The sequence below is a fragment of the Pygoscelis adeliae genome, unplaced genomic scaffold (genome assembly GCF_000699105.1).
Source record: "Pygoscelis adeliae isolate BGI_AS28 unplaced genomic scaffold, ASM69910v1 Scaffold160, whole genome shotgun sequence".
Taxonomy (NCBI): domain Eukaryota; kingdom Metazoa; phylum Chordata; class Aves; order Sphenisciformes; family Spheniscidae; genus Pygoscelis; species Pygoscelis adeliae.
The window spans coordinates 4,104,465-4,129,265 of record NW_008824035.1 but is presented as its reverse complement, the minus strand read 5'-3'; the positions used below and the strand labels follow the sequence as shown (position 1 = coordinate 4,129,265).

Sequence of the window (24,801 nt, the reverse complement as noted above, 5' to 3'; positions counted from 1 at the left end):
AGGAATAGCAAATAAAAGTATTAGAGTAAATCAATAAATGAGTGACCTCTCTCACGCATTCATATGAAAAACAAAAGTATTTTAAAACACTTGATTGGAATTTATTTAAGGCAAGAAATGTGTAAGTATGAATTACCTAAGGTTTTTCTCTGTTTTTCTTTTAATCCTTCTTTTCCTAGTTATTGTTGATCATGTAGATGTTGGGAGTAGACTAATAAGGCTGTTTCCATAGCAAACGGTTATGGACTGTCAAAAAGTGTTTACCAATTTGCTCTAGTACTTGAACTAAAGGATTTATAAATTCATAGAAGGGATCTCTGGAAGTCATTTATTCATCCCTCTCTAAGTAGTTGCATCAGTCTTCTCTTGACTTACCATGTTTCCACAAAGAGCTTAATGAAGTAGATAATTATATCTGGGTATCTTACACTTTATATGTGTTAAGTCAGTGGTCGCTGTATAGCTTAAATGGTTCTGATCCAACACATTCAAATATATGGCTATGCTGCATCAGCACATAGGACTGCATTTACACAAATACCTTGCTAACTACTATATTTTTGTACTTCATGTTAAGTATTATAATACAGCTGGTCCTAAAACTTTAGCTGTTAATAGAACTGACTCAATTTCATAGACAGTAGTAAAATCGGGTAGATGTCTACCTCTTGAATGGTTCAAAGATTTGAGTGATTTTCAGTGAAATGATTCGGCAACATTGAGACAGAGAATTCTTAAGGTTTGTATCCTGCTTGGTCTGTAGGATGTATTCCAGATGATGTATCACAGCTTTCAAGCTTGTCTCACTCTAGTACTTGTCAGTATATGACAAATAATATAATGCTGCAGAACGGATAACATTTTATTGACTGTAAAGCTGAACTTACAGTCCAAAGAAAGATCTGTGAAGTCTTGGACTCCTGACGCTTTCAAAGAAACTGGGTCAGCACTCAGAGGAATCGGTATCATTTGGATGGTCAATTATTGGGCTGTAAATGAAACTATAGAGACACGGAAAAATATTATATCCAGAAAGATTTCTCAGTCTCCTCAGGTACAATATTACATGCTATGTGTTAAGCTACGTAACGCATTTTGATGTAGCACATATTCGTAAAGGTTGTAAGGCTGAAAACTGACAGCACAGATACAGTCAATTCATGGAGATTATATTTATACAATGGTATCTGTATAGTAGGCAGAGGAGAATTTGACTAAACTGTTTTCTTGCTTGGGTGGACAAAGGAAACCAGGATCTCTCTCTCAGTGTGATAATTCAGTAAAACTTGGAAGTAGAGCAAAAGTTCTAGTTAAAAAAGTGAGATACCATCTGCCAACTGTGTTAAGGATTCAAGTGGAATTCTAAATGATAAGAAGACAGATGAGATTAATATTTTTCTCAAAACTACTGAAGATCAAAATAAATCAGCTACAGAGAGCTTTCAGAGGCTCATTTTTTGATTGTACTACGTGAGATAAGTATCTTGGACACAGCCTTCAGCATGTAGTTTATTCGGCTTGATTAATCTTAACTATAGTAGATACTATATAAACACCCCACCCCCCAAAAAAAACCCCAAACAAAAAACCCCAGCAAAAATATGCAGTATTTTCCTTCAATGTGTTATGTATTTCTTACGGAAGCTACAGAACAGTATCATCCTACCCTTTGAAAAGAAATGCTTGTTTTGGCAGGCTCTGCAGAGGAGGTGTTACGGAAGAAAAGATAGTTGTTTTGTAGAGCAGATACCAAAATGTGATAATTTGGAGCATGTCAGACTTCTAAAGAAAATATGCATTAAAAGTCATCTCCTTTTTAAGTGTTGTATACACCAATAAAGCAGGGTGAAATAATCCTCTTAAAGAGAGCGTATTGATTAGTTTCTTGCATTTTGCTGCGATTAGAAAGATACATTGTTGTCACAAATAGTAATAGTTGCTTTTCATCTGTGGGAGGAAGATTTCGACCAGATATATACTCTCTAATTTGATTTATTGGAATAAATGGTCTGTGTTCTCTAGCACTAAAGCTTTTAAAGGACTTTTTTCAAGTAATCTCAAAGACATCTGTGATACTTCAGTTTTGTAGGACAGTAAATGTGCTGAAGCAGAGAGGCTCCATGATTTGCTCAGGATTGCAGATAGATTGCTTCAAATTAGTACTATGCCAAATTGGTACTATGGTTGCTTGCATTTTATGGAAAAATAATAAAAATTATAAATACTGAAAGAAATGCCTCACTTTTCACTTGACATTATTAATTAGAAGAAAATGTCGCATATTTTTCTTATCAGGAAAGTAAAAGTAGGCCACATATCATCCAAAGAACTTACGGAACACAAGCCTCCAAGCAGTTGCAAGACCTTGGTATGTTTTTGCTTATGTTATGAGTTTTTCAATATTGGAAATAATTGTATATATAACTTCAAAAATTTGAATATTAGGCTAACAGTCTATATAAAATTGCTGATTATTTAGAAAAACTTGAAAAACAGATACTAATATGACTTTTTTCACAATTACTGCAATGGAATTTAGAGTTGTCAAAAAGCAGCTGAAAGATTTCCATCCATGAAGACCTGTGTTTAGCTTTCTTCTGCAAATCATTTAATTTAATCAGTGATATTAATGCTATTGAGGACCCAAGATGGAAGAAAACGTATATTCTAAGCCCAGGTTACAATCTCTTTACCTCCCCTTGCATGGTTTAATTCTAACTTTAGATTTCTAAATGACTTGAGTTTTGATGAGATATTTTACATTTTGTGTATTTTAAAAAATGAACTTTTCAATAGCAAAGGCTCTTCTAATTTTGGTGATCTTAATCTACTTTTGGTTTGGACAGTGTACATAAGTAGTTTAAAATAATGCCATGAAATTCTTAAATTGTAATTTGTACAGAGACTGAATCTAGTTCTGAATGGCCCTTTCTGTCTGAACTACAGTGGCTGAGGAGAAAGAGAAGAAAGAGAGCAGTGAGTAAAGTGTGACCCTGAGTTAAGACCATTTATAAAACCAAAACCAAACCCACTAATTTCCAGATTTTTTTTTAATGTTGAGAGAACACAGGCTTTAGAAAACAAATATTTTTGGTAGCTTAATATTGTCACATAATACAATTATTAAATGATGAAACAAGATTATTATTCTTTAAAAATAGAATATTTTGAGAAAAGTGGATAAACTTTCTAAAGTGACAGCAATACTATATATATATCAATTGAATGGAAGTTTGGTAGTGAGAATGACTTCAGAATTTTAAGTTTTGAGTCTGCTTGAGGATAAAGAATAATTTTGAATAAAGTTTTGCTACTTTGTAGATATCTGACTTTATTTTCATTTGGCTCATTAAGTAGCATGATTAAATTAAAAATCCAAATGAGGACACCCAGAACTGGGTTATTGAGAGAAAAGAAGTGGACAGTCCTCATAATCCGCACAGGCATAAGTGTCAGCTAGGGCAATAATTGAGTTAAAGAAGATTAATTTGTGTTTCTTCACTGAGTTGCACAATCCATGGCATATTTTTTGAGGGCGCATCTACTTCTAGTAACTTTCTTCCTCATTAAATCTGTACAGTAGACCAAGAGATTTTAGTGTTTGAGATTTTTCTCCTTTGTGAAAATGAGAGGAGGGAAGCAGTGGTGGCTTCTGCACTGAACTAAAAAGAATAGACTAAACATTCTTAATGATGTGACTCAGATTCTCAGCCAGTGTCTATCGTAACTCACTAAGTTACTGGAGCTATGATTATTTACCCTGGTTGAACGTCTGACCCAATTTTTACAGGTTTACACACTCTATGTAATATTTGTGGGTAATCCTATTAAATCAGCTGCAGTTATTTTTGAAAATCACTACATCTTCGTGATTTCTCAGAGAATTTCTTTAATCCATCAGGTGTCTCGTGGTATCTTTGAAGAAATGAAATATCTGGAGCTCATGATAGTCAATGACCATAAAATGGTAAGTATATCAATTCAGCGGTAATCCTCCTTTTGATTACAATTTGTAGGTTGATGTACAGCACTGTGCTGCATCAGCTACTTTTGGGTCAAATATTTCGTTTATCAGCAGCTGTTAACATTTGTACTGTAAGACACAGTATAGGCCATAATACCTAATAATGCTTAATGTTATCTAAGATTTTCTACAGCAAATATATATTCAAAACATGTCTGAAACACTTCGGTATCATATAGATAATTTAATATGCCCATAACCAACAAAGTAAAGCAACAAAACATTTATGTCCAGAACAAACATGCTAAACATTCTAAAATTACATCCTATCCTTAAGGTAATAAAGAAAGAGGTCAGAATTTGTTACTTTGAGTTTAGTTTTACTAACTTAAATTTTAATGCAGCAAAGCACATGGACAAAACTATCTGATTGCTCTTCGTGGCTATTCCACACTTATAAACAGGATTCATAATGAAGTCCAAGATAAGTTGTTTGTTTGATTTAGGAAGTGTTTGTCATTTGATTTAAAAAAAAAAAAAAAAAAGGAGGGGGGGAAGTCCACTTTTTTTTCCTTTTTGTCTTGAGGGATGACTGGAAAAAATCAGACCAAGTGACGTTTGTTGTTTAAATAGTGCTGCTTTCACTAATTATGCCAAGTAAGGCTACCAAAGTGTCTGTGTGTTACCCTTATGAAAAATCAGGAGAGAGGGGCCTGGAGGTAATAAGTTTTGTAAACCTATTTTATAGACCCTTTTTGAAAAGCATCACAAATTTGAGTCCAATAGATACATTTTTAACTAGAGCATATCTGTTATGGAAAACTCAGTTTAGGTTTAAAAGCTTTCTAGTAACAAAGAATATATTGCAACTGACACTGGGTTACTCCAAAAATAATTTGATTGTGCCTTGTTCTGAGCCCTTGTCTTGCTTAGCTTTCTCAGCTGTTCATTGACTAAGGGGCAAATAAGGATCATCAACTCTTAGTATGACTTTGCTTCTGTGTGAGCAAGACCTTTTTTTAAAATCAAATTCTGTTGATAAAAAAGTTTCTGCTTATTTTATGTGCAAGTAAAATAAACTTTTAAGCTTCTGTAAGAGCTCCTTGCATCTCTCACTCTACTGCATGTTTTCCCAGTGCTTTATGTTGTGTGGGCTATTTTGTCAACACTGCAGGATGATTTTTAAAGAGCCAGAAATACCGCATCCAGAACAGGATGCAGTATTTTGTACTTGTTCCAGTGTTGAATAGACAGATAATACAGCCTTCCCTCATCTGTTTAATAAATCATAGAAATAGTCTGGGCAAAGATGACCTCTATTTAATCTGTGTCAATTCAGCAATGGGGGGAGAATTTGAATGGATGGGAAGAGTAGGACAGAAATTTCTTCAACTGTTTTCACTTGTAAAGCCACCTGGTAGGAAACTATTCTAAGAGCGCTCATGTGTTAGTTGTTTAGGGATAGGGCACAGTAACGGAAATTACAGACATTTTGTTGCCTTGTTTGAGGTCCTGTGGTTAGTGTTCCTTTTGAAGAGATAATATTTCTATGTCTGTCTGTTTCCTCTGGTCTCTCGTATTACAGATGTGCTTAAAGGACAACCGTCATGTTCACCACGCTTGTTACAGACACTGTTGTCTCCTCTCAGGCTCTATTTGTTAGAACTTTAGACCACAAGCATTCAAGATTTGTTGCTTCAGAGTTGTCAGTGACTTGGAAGCAGATAATAATTCTTTTCAAGGAATAAAATGGATACACTTAAGGATGCGTTCACAATTACGAGTTAAAGCCTGCCAATCCAGGAACTCTCTAAGTGTACTTTTAAGGCTTTCTCCTTACCAGTAGAGGGCAGATTTCTCCTGCAGCAAGGTGTTCTGTGTTGGAAAAAGTATCTGAAACTTCTTTGGCCATTGTGTTGTTAAGTGGTTAATACTACATATTTTCACAAAATTTTCCTTTCCTGTAACACTAAACACAACACAGCTAAATGTATTTAATTAGGTTGTTGCACTTTTTACTGACTTAGCTTAATTTCTGTTTTAGGAGCTGTGTTTAAACACATTATGTTGTATATTGCTATGGATTTTGGCATTTAAATACTTTCATGAAAACCAAGAACATTTTCCAAAGCGCATTATTTTACCTGTCCACTTCTGAGAAAGTTTGGGATTGACTCAAAACAAAAAACCAAAGCCACCCTTCCCCTCTCTCCCATTATTTTTTTTCTAGTATGGTTCCCTAGGGAGCAAACAGAGTCCCAAAAATGGAAACTCTTCTCAGTGTACATCCTAAGCAACTGCTAGCATTGTAGCTGAAAGTGCTTTGTTTTGAGAATAGTTATAGGGGAGGGGGCCTCTGCAAACCTATGTTGTAGCATCTTTGGGTATTAAAACCTGCTGTGGATGTGCTGAAGCATTGCGGAACTTAACAGTGAATAACTGCATATGTAAAAGATTTCTCTTCCTGCACTCAAATGAATGAGTGTCATCATTAAGTTTGATGAACTTTTGGTTATCTCTATGGCATTTCATCCATCATATAAAACTAGATTGCTTGTGCAAAAATAACTGGAATTTAAAGGGATGGAAAACTTGTTATCTAATAATACAGTGTGTGTGTCTATGACTCTTCTGACTTTCAATTTGAGAAACAGATTATTTAATTCAAAAGCATATATGTCTTCCAGTTTTACTTTCACCTTCGCACCAAGTAGCATTCTGAAAAATTGGATTTGTTGGTTTTGTAATTCTGATTTGGGAAGGTAGTTAATCATCTAACTTATTTGATGAAAGTAGCTACTCAGCTGCTCAGAGAAGAGTCAGACCCCCTAGTTTCAAGGCCTCTTTTTGGGTACTGTGTTTCAGAGAGGGAATAGCTGACACTTTCATGGAACTTGATAATGTTTGCTCATGAGTTGATGAGATTTGTTGCTTTTAACCAGTAGTTGAAATGAGTAAGAGTTTTTTTAACGAAGAATTTTTACCCTCTTTGTTCAATGCAATTTTCTGTTCCTTTTCTGTGAAATTTTGAAGACTTATTTTTCCTGCCTGGAAATCATATTGTGTAATGCAATTTTGGTTTATAATTTTACAGTTTTTTGAAAGTCATGGATTCATGTTCAGATACCATAGCAGCATCTTTGGAAAATTTGACTTGGAGCAGAGGGGACTTGTGGGGCAGGATGAGGAAAGACATGAAACAATTGTAATGACATGCACAGAAATTAGGAAGCAGAACTTGTAATACAGCTCATCTAAGTCTATAGAAATGGAAAAAATTTGAAGTTAAAACTTAAGGTATTCAGCTTAACTCTTTCCACATTCAAACATATATTTACTTTTACCATGCACTCCCTCTTCCTTTTTGCCTTTTGGTATAACTAATGCTACTTGTCATGAAAGTCTTGTGCTATAGTAAAGAAAAGATGCCTTTGGAAAGAGCTGTACACAGGACAAGTGGTAAATGCTTCATCTTCATGTCTCATAATGATAGTCATGCAATGTGGCTAGTGCAGTCTGATGTTTAACTCATCAGGTTAAACACAGTTTTAATGGGTACAGCATCCTCTCAATTTTGAGCCCATGTTTATGTTCATGTTTACGTGTAACTTTGTCTCGAACATTTGAACTCTGATTCTAAATGGGATATTTCTTGTGGCTAAATGCTCCTTTTATAGATGTGAAAGGCTGTCTAGCATACATGGCTTCCTTTGTCTTCCAGGGATTCTTGAATATGAGATATAGGCTGTGATCTGAAAAGCTTTTTGAGTTTTTTCCTTTACTCTTTCTTAAAATACTAATTTTCCTTTCTTGCTGTAAAAATAAAGAATTAGTAGTAAATATTTAAGTTCTTACTGTGTTCTACTTTCTCTTCTCCTTTTAGTTCAAAAAGCACCGTTCTTCAAATGCATACACAAACAATTTCGCAAAGTCTGTGGTAAACCTTGTAGATGCTGTAAGTATCAGTGTTTCTTCTGAAAATTGTATCACTGACTTTGTTAGTTTAGCACTGTATTTAAAAAGTTAACATTACCAGATACCAGGATAAAAAAAATAAGCAGCTATAAAGATTACATTTAAAAACTCATTTCTGCAGAAGAATAGCCTGGGGTGGATGTGTAAGAAACCACCAAATTATCCTTGGCATTTTTCTCAAATGCCAGTTTGCCCTTGGCAGCGGGGATTTTAAACTTGAAGGAGCTTTCAGTATCTGTCACTGCTTAAGAATGAGATTTAATCGAGCTTAGATTTGTGAAACAAATCTAACCACAAGTGGCTGAAGCTGCGAGTATAGTTTACAAAGGATATACGTATCTGTTGGGAGAAAAAGAGAGTGTGAATAAAAATTGTCCTTTATAAATCTGTATTTATAGCTTAAAACCAAACAAAATCCTATTGTAGTACATTATAAATGGGTGGCACTGACACAGATACGATACTTTTATACGTTACTAACTTCAGAACAATTTCACATAAAGCGTGTTCCAACCCAAACTATTCTATGATTCTATAAGAGTAAGATTTGTGGTAAAATTTGATTTTTTCTTTTTTCTCTTTTTGATATACATGTAATGACTGCACACATTTCAGAGCTGTGTTTGTAGTGAAAACAGGATAGATTCTCTAGTAGTGATGAATACAAAGGCTAGCAAAATTCTAGCTCTAGAACTGTGATATGATTCAGTGCAAAACATTGTCAGTAGCTTAGTTCAGAGGAAGCAATACAGTATTTGTTCTTAATATCTTACATATAAAGTATTATGTATACTGTATGTATATTGAAAATTTAGGTGAATATATTTATATTTATAACACATGAAATACTGGAAGTGTTTTGGAATATTTTCATGTAATGGTCTGAAAATGCCAGTAGTCTGAAAAAAAGTTACTAGAGCAGATAAAAATATAAATAATTGAAATAATATTTCTGTAATTTATATTGGCCATTCTCAAAGAAAGGGTGGCATCTTCATTTTTTTTCTCATCTGATCATTATTTCTTTGTATTTCTTCTGCATTTTAACAGTTACTTAATCTCTTCCTTTCTCTGACTATTCCTTCTGTTTTTCCATTTTTCTTTGCTGTATCTGTATATACAGAAACATTCAGCTTCTCTCCAATGTAGAATTCAGTTCCCTCATAGAGATCTTGCAAAATGACATTTTAATGGCCTTTTCTTTAAACAAAGCATGAAAAGGAGCAGGAATTTCTGCCTTGTTTATTCCCTTGTGTTTATAGGGAGTGAGCTGTATTTCTTACTGATAGATTATTGGGAGAAGGATATTGGCTTTCAGAGGCTTCCAGGTTCTCTGCCCCCTATTCCATTCTTTCCTTCTCGTTTGCTTCAGGAAATATGGTTTTCCTCTCAGCAAACACAAGTAAAGCCCTTATTGATCCACCCATATGTAATTTCTGGGGTTTAATTTTATTGATTTTTCTCATGTCATTAAGCATTTTCTGTGTATGTCCTCAGCCTGTCTGCCTCAGATTGAAGTGTATTAATATTCTTTTTTCCTTCAAAGTTCTTGGACAAAATTGAGCTTAGCTGGTTGCTCTGTCTCTTATATTTATTGCCTTTTTTTCTAAGCTGAATATTATACTTTGACTTTTTTAGGAGGATAACGCTGCCTTGATACAAAAGACTGTCATGCTAGTCAGTGCTAGTTTATTCAGTATAAATACCTATCATAACGGCAGGAGGATATTTGCAATTCATGTTGTGTATTGTAGGTATAATTTGGCAAAAAGATAATAAAAGCATATATTTAATATGGTGCCTCATGCAAATGACCAGATAACTTGCCTTTTGTGTATTTTATGCATTAGGCAGCCAATGTATTAATTATCCAGTGCTTTTAGATCATAACTAAGTATGATCAGTAAGTGTTCTTCGTGTCCCATGTAAGACTTTTGATGGGCAGACTGTCTATTGCGGATAAGGAATGCATCTTTTGTAGATCTGCAAGTTCTGAATAACCTTAGTTAATAGAATTTGGCATTTTATGACCTGAACCTAAAGAGAGCAGCGGTTTTTTATTTCAGAATCAAGTATCATGCACAAAGTTAAAATGGATATTTTAAAGCTGTTTTGTAATTATCAGGGCCTGATTGTCATTTCCTTGTCTATTGTTACAGTGACATTAAAATTAATAGAAAAAATTAATATTCTTACTTAATTCTCACATTACTTGAGTAGCATTAAGTGATGATACTATAAATGAAAATCAAGTATTATGTGAATTAAATTTTGGATATATTGGAGAACTGAGAAATTATTTAATCTTGACTTAAGAATTGGCTTTGGCTATTCTTTGTCTTTGAGATCTTTCTTTTCTTTTTCTTTGAGATCACCCAGTATACCTTTACATTTCTTCTTTGCTGATTTTTGTGCAGTTTTTCTGCAAAACTCAGTGGTGAATTTTAGAGAAGAGGGAATAGCTCAAAAAAAGAGCAACAAGGTTTTTTTTTTTTTTCCTCTAAAACATAATTAATTTGATCAGAATATTAACTTTTAGGAAATCCAAGGCATTACCAGCTAACTGTTTCCCCATGTTTCCCTCCTGCTTTACCCCTCTTGTCCTTCTGCTTTACTCTTACTGGCTAACTGTGCATGTTTGACCCAGTGTTCTACTCCTGTGCCTGTCCTGTCTCTGCCCTCAGATATACAAGGAACAGCTGAACACCAGGGTCGTTCTTGTTGCTGTGGAAACTTGGACAGACAAAGATCGTATTAATATTCACCCTGACCCTCTGCAGATGCTTCATGATTTCTCCAAATATCGACAGCACTACATCAAACAGCATGCTGATGCTGTGCACCTTCTCTCGTATGTACTGTTCTACAATGGTTTACACTATTACAGTTTTATATACTTTTCTGTCTACTGCTTTTGTCTACCTGTCTCTCTTTGCTTACTTTTTTGCTTGGTAGTCACTACATCAATCAACATCTGCCTTCCTTAGGAAGCTTAATCTATGTTGTAACCCATTAGTCTATTTTTAATAGGTGTAGTATATACCATGGTCATGTTGATATATATCTATAATGAAATTTTAATGTCTTTGCGACCGGGAGATAGTGTCACATATTTGAAGTGTCTTCTGATGAGCCCTTAAGGACACTAGTTTTGCTAATCAGGTGTGTAATGTACTGTTTTCCCAGTAAAGAGCAGGAGAGGGCAGAGCTGACAGTATTATGTGTTGTCACAAGAGCATTCCAGTTACTATATTTATTCACACATGTAGCTTCAGTGATGATTTGTTAATGGAAGGTCTCCTCCTTTAGAGCTGTAATGAATTGTTTTCTGAGACACAATGCATTTTGAGGGGAAATTCCACTTGCATCATTAGGCACAACACCAACCTTGAGCAACAGTATTTTTTCTTCACGGCATTGTAAGCAAAGAGGAGGAAGAGTGTGTTCCCCTGTGCAGCATAAAGATCTTAAGCCTTCTCCCAGCAGCATGACATACTACAAGGATGGAGTGACAAATGTCTTCCATGTGATTCTCCTGTCATTCATCATCTGCAGAGGAAGATAAAAATAGGGGATGAAGAATTTCCTCCAGTCTGTCATAGCTGTACTGCCTTAATACAGGCATTGCAATACAACGCTAATTGCGTTTTTCATAACATATGCAAAGTGCTGATGATGTGCACTTTTAATTACTTTTACACATGTATTGTGTCACTTGCTGAAGGCTTTGCCAGCGGGCAAACAGGCTCTTCTCAGTGGTGCACAGTGAAAGGTACAAAATGCAAACTGAAATACAGGGAATTCCATTTAAACATAAGGAAAAAAACTTTAACTGTGAAGGTGGTCAGATGCTGGAACAGACTGCCCAGAGAGGCTGTGGAGTGTCCATGCTTGGAGATATTCAAAAGCCAATGGAACATGGCCCTGAGCAGCCTGCTCCAGCTGAGCCTCCTTGGAGCAAGGGGGTTGAACTAGACCATTTCCAGATGTGCCTGCCAACCTCGGCCCTTACTGTGGTTCTGTCTGTTGTAAAGCATCTAGCTTTAAGCATTTAGTATAGTTAAGCTGCAGTTTGAAAGTTCTGATGGCTGTCAGAATGTTCTGACAAAATAAACATATACCTGGCTGGAGTATTCTGTCATTTAAAAAAACAAAAGGGACATTGATTCTACTCTTGTAAAAGGATTTAATTTCCAAAGATTAGGGTCACTTGTTACATGTGCCCAAGGCTGTGTAGATTTATTATTATGCCTATGAGGTTAAAATAGGTATTGAGAATCATTTATAGACATCTTATAGAATAATTTATATCTTCCAGATTACATTAACTTAACTAAATTATTTGGGGCTTATTAACAATAAATGAAAGGACGCAGGGTTAAAGAGCAGTATTAAATTACTTTCCCTTTAGGTATACTTCTCAGTCTTTTCATTTGGAGTTGAAACTAGACCTTGAATTGGTTTGGATTAAGAGCATAATCAAAAAAATTCTCAACACTGATACATTTCAGTACAGCATTCCTTCCTGACAGATTATAAATTGGAATATATTGTTATCTTTGTAAAGGAAATGTTATCATTGTATTTTTTTTAGGAATCTCATACTCTAGCTTTCTCTGCTTGGATTGTTTGTGGGTTGGGACTGATTCTGACTCTACAAGATAAAAATAGTATTTTTGTCGAAAGTTGTATCTAATAGCCTCTTTTAATGTTGGTGTTCTGTTTGTAAACTTACAGTTGCTTTTGATGCTAGATGAGGATTAATGTGCATGCAATGTGTCATAGTATGTGTGAAAGTGTGATCTTTCAGTAAGTTTTTGGTGCCCAATGTCAATGTGTTATATTTTCTTTATTTGTTTGCAAGGAATGTGACATTTCATTACAAAAGGAGCAGCTTAAGTTACTTTGGAGGGGTCTGCTCTGTGACCAGAGGAGTAGGAGTGAATGAGGTAATTTTTTTTCATGACTAAAGTGAAATAAAATAGAAACTGTACATTATAACCTTAGATATGTTTCAGTATCCAGGGCTTTAAAGATAACTTACGTATTAAAAACAGGATTCTCACAGCCAACTTTCTTGTATCATCATTAAATTACTGCTTACTGTGCTTTTCTTTTTAAAAAGCATTCTTCCTGTCTGCATTATTCTCTTAAGATCTTAAATTGGCTTTTAGTATATTTGACAGAAATTTAGACCCAAAAATCTCAGAGAGGAGTATTTGAAATATAGCCCTGAACATCCTTTTGGGTCTTCTCACTGTAAGAGGCTTGATCTTCTGAGGTGCTGATGACATGTAATTCTTACTAATTTTTTTTAACATTAAAACTAGAAAATTTGGTCCCTGTGTATTGATTTTTAATTTTTTTTCCTCAGTGCAATGTTAAATCAATAATGAAAATCTGTTTTAACATGCATTAATCATACTATGCAAAACTGTATTACATATATATATATCAAACAGACTCCTTTCTGTAGGTTAACCAGCGGACAGGGATTCCCTCAGGCTAAGAGAGGAAAATTTTTTCCGTTACGTACTTCATTGTGTTTATTTTCCTTATATGCACACAGAACTGTGATTGGCTGTACAGAGTTACTGAAGTAGGTTTGTGGTAAGCCAGAATGAGCTGGTGTAGTGTTCATTACAATAACTTATGTTTTCTTTTTTCTTAAATTGTGCTCCTCTTGAAACGCAGTATGGCCTCCCTTTGGCCATGGCACAGGAACTAGCACAAAGTCTTGCTCAGAACCTTGGAATACAGTGGGAGCCAGCTGCCAGGAAACCGAGTATGTACATGGACATGGAGTCTTCTTTTGTCCTCCTTAGCTAAATATATAAACTCTTCCTTTGTAATATTTGAAACAAATACCAAACTTGCTGTAACTGTAGAACAAGAATTGCTGCTTTTGGTAATATATGCACCAAAATTTGAGTTTAACCAAAATAATAGCCACCCGTTTAGCACTCATTTTGTAATGACCTCAGTGATGTCCTGTGTCAGGAGGTTAGATTCATAACCAACATTCAATTCACCATTAATTTAACTCGGAACTCCTTATCTATCATAATGAAATCTGTAATTCCTATAAAACTATCACTGACTTCTTAAAATAAAAAAATACCTGATTTATAATTGAAGAAATGGTAAGAAGCTGTAACCTAGTCCAGGGTGACATTTGCTCAACTTGTTAGCTTGCTGCTTCACAGCCAGAAGATTAGACTGACGTGGCCTTAACACAGGTAGTGTAGGTACAAAAGCTGCTGCAAAAGCCCTTTTGGGGGCTAAAGAAGACTGTTGGGTTTTTCCAGTCACATCTTGTAAGCAATTTGGCTACCCTCTCTCTCTTTGTTTCTTCTTTAAAAATGTGAATGATAATGCTGACTTTATTTTGGAATCACTTCAGAAATCTGTGAATTAGGAAACAATGTGGAAAAGTTTAGGGAATGTTGTTTTGTAAAGCATTGCTTTTGAATTGTGTAAACTTTCAAATGGCTAAATTATTTTCTGTATAATTGGTTTTTTTGATTACAGGTAAAACAGAGTTCATATAATTTGGAAATTAGAATCTTCTTTAACTGTAAGATAGAGGTTTTTAAAATGATAGCTTTGTTTCCTTATTTGGATACCCTTTATAGAGAAAGATTAATGAAAGACTTGAATAGAGCAGAAATAACCATGTAAGTAATCTGTGACTGTTTTCTGTGGAGAAACAGTATGGATTTGTAGTAGTAACTAGAATACAGAACCTTTCTTATTGAAAATATTACTACTTTGGTAGATAATTTTTATGGGCAGTTTGTAACTTCTGTTTTACCAACCATAAGATGTTGATCTTTTGTTTTTATTTTATGAATTTGGTCACTGTTGACTTACATGCTATAGCTGTAAGTAAACTGTAAATCCATTTTCGCTCAACTACTTTTTCTTATGAATGTTTGATTGGCTGATTCACGTATTACTATTAAGAATTCTATGCCAAAGGGAAAAAATGTGGCCTGTCCAGTAACAATTCTCCTTCAGGGTGTTCTGTACATGTTTTAGGGAAGAGGATATGTGAACATTTTTAATCATCAGTATCGTGTGTACTGCACATGCACTTATGCCGCCTGTTTTGAGAGCATGTAGGGAAGAACGTTGCCAGCTATTTTTAGCTTTCTATATTGCCTGAAACTTTGAGTCTAAGAATGTGCACATATGGTAATTTGGAAGTAATATTTTATATAGTTATATATATATATTTATAGCATTTATATTAAGTATATTAGTATCTCTTCAAGTGGGCTGGTTTCCTTTTTAGGAAAAGTACAGTCAAGCGACCATCTAATCTTTGTATAATTAGTCAAGGTCCATTTTTATAGAGAGTACTTTATATTTATTGTAAGCGTATTTATAACTGCTTTCCTTTTCTGTTGTATTTTGGTCTTGTCTGAGAAGAGTGTGACTGCACTGAATCCTGGGGTGGTTGCATCATGGAGGAAACGGGGTATGTCATAACTATCAGTAATTGAGGGCTTTGGAATGAGTTCATAGTTTACATTATGACATAAATATTTATATATTGGGTTTTGTCCATGTGTTTTAGTACTTATAAATGAAAAACTAGAAGCAGTTGGAACAACCCAAACGTGCAGACCAATTATTTCAATTTTCAGCTGTTCATTCCCTTTGCTATTCACATTTTAGGAAGTTATTAATAAATCTTATATTTTGAAGTGCAATGCAGTGTATTCAGTAATGCTTTGCTATACCTACAGTGATTGAAAAGTAAGGAATGTATATTTTTCATTAAATAAATCCAATTATACTTTTTACATGCAGCTGAAAAAGTGTTATAATACAGTTTTGATAAGTGATATTTCTATTTTCCTCCTAAATTTTAATTATTTTTCCCCCAATTCCTTCAAAATTCTAATCTTGAGTGAACAGATATCTCTGCTTCTGTTCCAGTGAATAAAAGTAGAAACCTGAAGCTTTCAGCAAGTGCTCTCAATCCTTTGCTAAGTGGTCAGTGAAGTCTGAGGGAGAAGCACATCTGTATGGGAGGAAACCAGGTTTCGTTGCCCTCTACCTTCACACACTGCCAGAGACTCTTTTCTCTATACTGTAAGCAATTGATTAGAAAAGGATAGCTTCTGAAACATAGGTTTTTTTAGTCTTATAAATCACTTCTGTCAGAATTCATGCTCACTGTGGAAGCTTGATTGCAAAAATCATGGAGAACATTATTTATAAATAAGACAGAAGGAAAGGACGTTAGTTTCTTCATATGGTATTTGGAAGTTGGTTCTTCAGTAGAATTACTGTGTGGCTTTACTGTAGACTTGTAATTGTCAGCCACCATGTGAATGCAATAGAAAATTATTCAGTAAGTTTGCTTCTGGAATCCGAAGTAAGGCATTGATCAGAATAGATACTAGCTTCCTTCCTATGGTGAACTCATCAAAGTATCAGTCTTGGATGGAAATATCAGTAAAACAGGTTGTAGAACAAACCTCTTATGTAGATAAGGTAACAGTAAAAAAAATGCCAGGAGCAGATGATAAGTCACCTAGAAGCTGAAAAAGGACTCACTAATGAAATGAGTGAATAATTAGCTGCAGTGTAAAGCCTTTTCACTTAACTCCATCAGTGCCAGAAGACGTTTTTATTATATAGAATAATTCAATGTGGGAATGTCAGCTCAGTAGCAGTGAGCTGCTAGGAGAGGAATCGAGAACCTCCTTATGGCATGGTTACCTCCATCTTTAATAGTGTGAATAGTTCTCATTCCCAGATCTCAAAACATGGCTAATAAAAATATCAGTTTCTGCATGAGAAATGACTAATAAAGTATGTTTTCATCAGGCTGGGAAAAAGGTGGAGATGAGGAAATATGAGAGAAGTCTGTAATATCATGAACAACATAGCAAATGATTACTGTTTCTTCCCGTTTAAGAACTAGGGAGACATGAAATGAGACTAGCAAATAGGTGACAGAAAAAATAGGATGAAATTGTTCTTCTACCAGTCTGTAATTAAGCTGTGAAACTTCTTGCTGTAGCATCTTGTAGATGCTAAAAGATTTTGAGCAAATTCATGGGAGAAAATACAATGCAGATTATTAAAAAAGACAAAATAAGGTTTCCCAAGAAAGTCATTGAGCTGAAAATTGTTGGAAGCTGGAAAAATATTCTGCAAGTAGTAGTACAGTGCGCTGTTCTCTACTTTTCCTTGGCCATATTCTCAGGGCCAAAATCAAAAATGGGTTTTGGGTAAAGTGGATTTCTAGGCTGACCCTATACAGCTGTTCTTATGGCTACAATTACTTTTACTTTAAAAATTAACCTTATTAACAGGATCAGATGAATTGAATGGTTTTAAAACCCTGGCATGAAATCAGGGATCTGGAATGTAATCCATCTTTTTAAACTGAACCTGCAGGGAAGACAAACCCAAGAGAACACTGAATTATGCATGCAATTGAGAGGGTGCATAGCAGCTATTGTGATAATGTGGTTTCACCTTATTAAGAAGATTAGAAGACTACAGTTTTATATACTGTAGATACATATAATAGAAATATAAAAATGCAAAATGTTTAAAAACTTTTTCTTTTGATTTTATTGTTTGAGAATAAGACTGAGCTGACATACTGTTGCACACAGTGGTTGTAAGAAACTGGGATTTACAGTATTAAAAAAAAAAAAACACAACGCTGTGACCCCTCCACCCCCTTCCAGTAACTGTTGGTGTTTCAAAGCATTTACTCAGCTAATTCTTTGCCATTTTAGGGTATACCATTCCAGGAAATTCTCCAAATGCAGCATTGCAGAATACAAAGAATTTTTACTTCGTGGGGGAGGTGCCTGTCTTTTCAACAGGCCAACAAAGGTAATAAATATGTTGATAGTCAGCACCCCTGCTAAACATTGTAATGAAACTGTAATAATTTCACTAACACCAATCTGTTCTCAAATTCATTCAAATGTCTATGTGGGTATTTTCTTGAGGTTGCTTGTAATTAGCTGACTGTTCATTCCTATAACATTTAAAAATAATCTTAAGAGGAATGCAACTTGTTTTCCATCAATTCTTCATGCTCAAATAATGACAAATATTGCAGTTGATTTTTCACAGCTAGATACCTCATTCAGCATAAATGCACTACTTACTAAGCTGGAAGTAGCACAAAATAAATACAGAAATGAGGTGGTTGTGCATGTTCCACATACATAATTCTTGGACTTTTTGCCTGAGGTTGTTAAAAAGAATGCCAATTACCACACTAGGAATTAGAAATCAATAGCTTACTTCATATAGACAGTAGCAGCTTGTGGTTGTTCTCAAAGTTAACTTCATTTCATTTCAGATGTACATCTGGCAAACTCTGACATTTTTAACTGTTTCCTTGTACCATCCATTGCTTTTTTTCACATAAAAACTTATCCAGGTCATAACTTTTTTTCTAAGGCAATATTAGCATGACATCATTCTAAAGCTGAGTAGTATAAAAATATTCCATGTGGCTCTTTTTGCAAAGTAAGATCAATCCAAAGTATTAGCATTCTATTTAATCACGCTGTCAAACTTGCTGTCCTTGTAGAATTCAATACCACATGAGACTATTAGGCTGTTCTGTTTACTGTGCTGTATCCTTTGGTAGACCACCACCTTGCACAATTAACTAAAAAAATTTTGCTTGTTAGTGTTTTTCAATCTTTTCCCAGGGTAGCAATCTTTGCTTATAGAATAAGAATGTAAGAATTCTTATAGAAAAGAGTAAGTAGGGAAAAAGAGAAAAACAGCTTCATTTTTTTGATGATGGTTGTCTTGCAAGGTAAAGTGAACAAATTGTCAAGTTGACTGTATACAGAATAAAAATCTGGTTTACTTCCGTGAAAATGCTCCCAGGAGAGTCGTTGAATTATCTTTATATGTTATCTTGTCAGTGTTTCACAGCTTTGAAGTTAAAGTACTTTGGGGGGGGGGGAAATCATAGTGTGTTTTGAATCCTATTATTTGGAGGTTGGGAGGTAAGGTAGAAAACAGTGTGTTTGATCTTTAGGTAAATAAAACGTAGTTGTGTTAAGCAGCCACCATGATGTCATTTTTAATTATAACCTTTTAGTTATGCTCTGACACGTATACTAACATCTGATGGTTTTTGATTAATGCTGTAGGAAATTTTTGTGTGTTCTGTTATTTTCTTACATTTCTCTGGTTGACCCCTTTTTGTTTTCTTATGGGCTACAGGTCAGATAAGCAGATCTGTTTAATGGAGAACTGAATTTCAGGTTCAGAATAAGACATCTCGCTGTTTCCACTGAAGTATAGTAGTAACAGTGGCTTATAGAGGAAAAAAAAGAAATTTCAGTTTTCTGAATCATGTCGACATTGCTAGTGAAGAAGAGTACATATGAGTGTTTCTTCAGTGTAGTTTTGCTTCTGGCACCCAAAATTGTAGGTGCTATTGATTACCTATGTGGTTTATGCAACAAAAGTAAAATGTTTTCTTTCTTTTTGGTTAGGCATTATGATTCCTTCCCCCGCCCCGCAAACTACCAAAGAAGAATTCCATCCAAGTTTATAAATAATTTGTATTGTATTATATGTTATGTTTCATATCTTGATGATCCTCAACAGCTGTACTGCCACTAAGCCAATGCAGAAAGAACATGTTTACTTGCATCTTTCACCCTTATCTAGCTGTAGATTTATCTGTTCTCATTTTAACTTGTTAATGTTTAACTTCTCATTTCAACCATGGTCTAGTGATGAATGTGTTTCTGTTGCTAATATCCCAGTTAAATTGGAGAATCCTGATACTCTTATAGGATTTCAAAGCAGAATTGTTATATTGAAAACAGACAAGGTTTTTGCAAAATTATTTCTGTGACAAGACTGAAGAATATCTTAAATCACCTTTAATCAAAATTACGATATGTGAAACCAGTATAGAATCTATATAATCCTGAACTGTAGAATTTATCTGTATTGTATATATCTGGTCCTAGGATTAACTGTTTAGCACTATCTATATGTGGTTTTGTTATTCTAACTTACTAATAACACACATAGAACTTTGTTTTGGCAGTGTTTCTTAATGTTTATTATTTTCATGCACAAACATGTTACACTGGAATAGACAGTAGCTAATGACATGAGCAAGTATGGGTACCTGAGTAGATCCCACAGATCATATTGCTGACTGGTTTCTTGAAGGAATTGTCAGAGAAATGGGAGTCCATAGAACAGGAATGAAGTTCAAATGTTATCCCCTTGAGTATTATTTTATTGTCTCTGTTTGTCATAATTTTCTGAGATCAGTATTCTCCTAAAGAGGGCTAGCATCCAAGTGATTTAGCTGTACATCTTTCATGTCTGAAAAATTCTGATTAGCAGCACTTGAAAAACATGCTGCCTTCCCCATTGCAGTAGCATGGCATATATATTTTCTGTGAGAGCGTGTTTCTGTAGCATTGCAGAAATGGGCTATGTGTGACAGAAAAGTCATTTGATACTAGTTTTATTCTTACTTTGGGGGGGGGGCTTTTTTGCTTTCAGCTTTTTGAAACCACTGAGTGTGGAAATGGATATGTAGAAGCAGGAGAAGAATGTGATTGCGGTTTCCGAATGGCAAGTAGAGTTATATATTACTCCACAAGTCTTTCTTACAAAATATATTAAGATACATTATGGGATTGATAAGGGAGGGGGAAAGGTTATGGAAATGAATTTGTTTTGTCTATTGTTAGGGAACAACTTCATTAAAGGACTGTGTTAAAACATTTTTTCAAGTGAGAATGAGTGCAAAGACAGAGGGTATCCTCAGAACAGTTCCTATTTCCCAGCAATTTTTGAATTGCACTGTAGAAGTGCTTACCCCTTTGCTTTTCCTGGATAGTGTGCCTGGAGTGGTGGACTCCTTATCTATGCTTTGGAGACAGGTGCCATGTTCGGACAGAATAAGTAAACTGTTGTTTTCTTCTCTATTGTAGAAATATGCCAATAATGTTTTTGCAAAAATCTGCCCTGTAGATTTGAGTCCTAGTTCTAGTATTTAAATATAATTGCACCCATACTTACTTTTCTTAATCTTTTTCCTGCATTGAATGCAATTTGACTTAAGCAGCATGCATTTGGCACAGGCTATTACACACCCGTGAAGAGGCTTTGGAAGGTGTGAATCCCCTTGTTGCTATAGCATATACCTCACTGTTTTCCCTTTACTTTAGTATTTGAACTTTGCAAAGGATTCTTCCAGCTGATAATTTCAAGTCATCAGTGCTGAATTGAATCTTTTTGTCTGCTGGTACATAATAGTTTGTTGGAAAGATTGTGTAGAAAAAACTTATTTAAAATGGAAAACTAAAATTTTTCGCTTAATGTTTTCTTCAGGAATGCTATGCAGACTGTTGTAAGAAGTGTTCTCTTTCTAATGGAGCTCATTGTAGTGATGGACCCTGCTGTAATACATCATGTCTTGTGAGTGTTGCTGCAGTATATCTATTGTTCTTTTCAGTTGTCCATGGAAGTCATGTGCAGCCTGTTATAGTTCAAAGTGTGTTTTATGTAGAATGAAAAGGAACAGCTTATGTAGACATAATCTTAGTCCCAAACTATATTCTTCATTTTCTAGTTTTTCCCACGAGGCTATGACTGTCGATATGCCGTGAATGAATGTGATATTGCAGAGTTCTGCACTGGAGATTCTGGCCAGGTATGTACGCAGAAGCTTTCTCTGCTTACACTATTGATGTTTGTTTGCACTCATTTAAGAGGAAAATCCAGATTAAGAAACTGCACGCTCATATACCCAAAGTAACTGGTTTTTTTTATTTTTTTTAATCCTAACAAATTTTTTTAAACATAAGAATAAACTGTCATAAGCTCAAAAAAAATTAATCTAACTGGACTCAAAATATTACTTCTGTAGGTTTATGTGTTTTTTAAAATTAGTGGGGTTTTGTGTATCTGTATAGTATTTTTCAGTCGTCATCCTTTACTCTTTGCCTAGTCTATAGCGTAAGTACTAAGAATATACTGCAAATGTGCATGGATTCAAAGGTAATAACAGTAAGATTTTATGAAATAAAATAGTTTAAAATATAAGTGTAGAAAACTACAACTAATTGAGTATAGAATCATAGAATCATTTAGGTTGGAAAAGACCCTTAAGATCATAGAGTCCAACCATTAATGTAATGCTACCAAGTCCGCCACTAAACCATGTCCCTAAGCACCATATCTACAGGCCTTGTAAATACTTCCAGGGATGTGACTCAAGCACTTCCCCGGGCAGCCTGTTCCAACACTTGACAAAACCTTTCAGTGAAGAAATTTTTCCTCACGTCCAATCTAAACCTCCCCTGGCGCAACTTGAGGCTATTTCCTCTCGTCCTATCACTTGTTACTTGGGAGAAGAGACTGACACCCACCTCACTACAACCTCCTTTCAGGTAGTTGTAGAGAGCGATAAGGTCTCCCCTGAGCCTTCTTTTCTCCAGGCTAAACAACCCCAGTTCCCTCAGCCACTCCTCATAAGGCTTGTATAAAGTGCTATGTTTTTTAAGAGTGTGCACATATATGATAATTTTAAAAGTTGTGGATCTTACGCATTTATCTTGAAAACATTTGGCTAATACTCAAAAGTATAGGAATAAATAGCAACCAAAAGGTGGTTTTAACTCGAGTTCTTTTAAATAGTCAACATTCTGTACATCTGCCATTTTCGCAGCAACTTTGATGCTTTAGGTGATATATGCTCCTTTTCGATAATGAGTATTTAGCTTCAAGGTTATATAAGAATTTCATAACTCTGCTGCAGTCATCTACTGGATCAAGTGCTTAGCTTTGAAGAAATAAGAGTCGGGATAGATCACATGTCTCTGGGCATTGGTGGTAATTATAGATGCCAATAAATTAACAGTAACCTCTTCTTATATTATCATGCGAGACATCCACACTTACAGACAAGTAGCTATTGCTGAGATTTTATTGTAAATCTTTTATTCTGTAGATAGAGCATCCTTAATGGGAGGGAGAAGAGCTTTCTTAAGCTAGAAAGGCTGCCCTCAAAGTATTGGCTAATATGGTACATTGCAGCAGCATACCCTTTCCAAATCTTCACAGGTCCCTTTTTGATGAAAAAAAGCTTTGAGAATGGTCTTGCTCCTAGCTTTAGTAATCTGAGGCTTCTGGACCTAATGACTTGTTCATATCAAAGTTTCCAATGCCAAGAGAACACGACAATTAACATCATAAAAACCCCACAGCTCTGTAAGCATAGACTGGTAGGCTACAATTAGGTGCTTGCTTACTTTCTTAGTGGAACTGAAATGAATGCAGTGGCAGTGTTGCAAACGTGGTGCCAGTATTAGCTACCAAATCTCCTGTTACTGAGCAGATTTGTTTTGCTTTCCATTTTGCCTCACCTCCTTAATTTCTATTTGGAATATGCAGAAAGTTAGAATCAAACCTTGTATTTCATGGCTTAAGATGTTCATTTTTTCATTTGTATTTGTAGCTATAAAGATTCCTGCACTAATTATGTTATCTACCCCCTTTATATGTTGTGCAGTTGTCTTTTAAAACCGTGAAAATTCCATATGTGATCCTTTGATGTATTATTACAGTACACATGGACAAAAAAAAAATTCTTAATTTTTTTCAGTGTCCACCAAATCTTCATAAACAAGATGGGTATGCCTGTGATTCTAATCAGGTATGCAATGTTTTAAAATCCCTGTACATCAGCTAATAGAAATCAACCAAATACAAGTTTTGGGCATTGGGTGTTTTTTTTTGGCCTTTCATATTTCTTCATAAATTTTGTCTTTGGGACATCAATATTGCTTGTGCTTTATGCACTCTATGAATAGTAAAAATTTCTACTTTGAGTAAAATCTGCTTGGTATCTTTATATTTCACATGTAGATATTTTATTACAGTCCATGTTAATAAGTTCTTTACAACTATGTAAATGAGAAGTATAAAGCAGCTGCTGAAATGTCAGTATGTATTAGACACCAACTGACTTTGAGAATCTGGGCCAAAATGTGTACTCCATCTACCCAAATTCATGAAAACTATTCTACATCCCAATATGTGTGTGAAGAATCAAAATTAGACATTTGTTGGGGGAGGGGAAGGAAATGCAATAGTGTTCAGTTCTCATTGCTAACATGTTGTGTTTTGTTTAGGGTCGTTGTTATAATGGTGAATGCAAGACAAGAGATAATCAGTGCAGATATATCTGGGGATCTAGTAGGTTGACTTTAACTACCTTAATTGTATTTTATTTCTGGTTCATTCCTGCCTTTGTTTTGTATTTCTAGTATTTTTATTTTTTGTTCTTGCCACTGTAAGTTAGTTTTCAGCTCAGTAGAGTAGGCTGCAGTGAGAAACTGGGACTTGATTGCCAAGCGAAATTTCGAGTTTGGGAGTGACGACAGTGAGATTGTTCTGATGTGATGTGGTTGCAGGCATAGGTAGGGCAGCAAATGCTGGACTTTGGTGGAATTAGGTGAGAAAACATACAAAATACTGGCAACTTTGAGTTACTGTTATCTGGGAGGGGGGGGGGGGGGTGTGAAACAGGTTTGAGAATTTTTTTGGTGTAGTTCAAAACAGATGTTTTTGGGTTTTTTAATGATAGTTGTCAATTCCATTATCGCAGCAGTGGTTCATGCTAAAGCTGCTTGACCTTGGCTCTCTTTGCCATACCATCCCACAAGTCAGGAAAATTAGTACATTGGTGTGAATTTACATATACATAGTATGAATTGAAGCCCAGAGGTGTTGAGTAAAATAGGATTGCAGTTGCAATGGATTTTGCTTGCAGCGAGGGGGGATAAATGCTCTGTGTAATGACTGAGACAGTT

The 24,801-nt window shown here is 35.1% G+C and overlaps 1 protein-coding gene across 1 annotated transcript in view; it reads left to right on the top strand.

Moving 5' to 3' along the window:
• Nucleotides 1–24,801, top strand: part of ADAM23 (ADAM metallopeptidase domain 23) — an 81,088-nt gene that overhangs the window by 31,624 nt on the left and 24,663 nt on the right. The window contains exons 6-19 of the mRNA XM_009333013.1: nucleotides 2,296–2,368; nucleotides 2,903–2,976; nucleotides 3,902–3,967; nucleotides 7,848–7,919; nucleotides 10,624–10,790; nucleotides 12,804–12,888; nucleotides 13,634–13,724; nucleotides 15,374–15,422; nucleotides 17,710–17,809; nucleotides 20,483–20,554; nucleotides 21,317–21,403; nucleotides 21,558–21,638; nucleotides 23,592–23,642; nucleotides 24,121–24,184. Coding sequence (XP_009331288.1) covers nucleotides 2,296–2,368; nucleotides 2,903–2,976; nucleotides 3,902–3,967; nucleotides 7,848–7,919; nucleotides 10,624–10,790; nucleotides 12,804–12,888; nucleotides 13,634–13,724; nucleotides 15,374–15,422; nucleotides 17,710–17,809; nucleotides 20,483–20,554; nucleotides 21,317–21,403; nucleotides 21,558–21,638; nucleotides 23,592–23,642; nucleotides 24,121–24,184 — 1,132 coding nt within the window. The remainder of the gene's footprint in view (nucleotides 1–2,295; nucleotides 2,369–2,902; nucleotides 2,977–3,901; nucleotides 3,968–7,847; nucleotides 7,920–10,623; nucleotides 10,791–12,803; nucleotides 12,889–13,633; nucleotides 13,725–15,373; nucleotides 15,423–17,709; nucleotides 17,810–20,482; nucleotides 20,555–21,316; nucleotides 21,404–21,557; nucleotides 21,639–23,591; nucleotides 23,643–24,120; nucleotides 24,185–24,801) is intronic.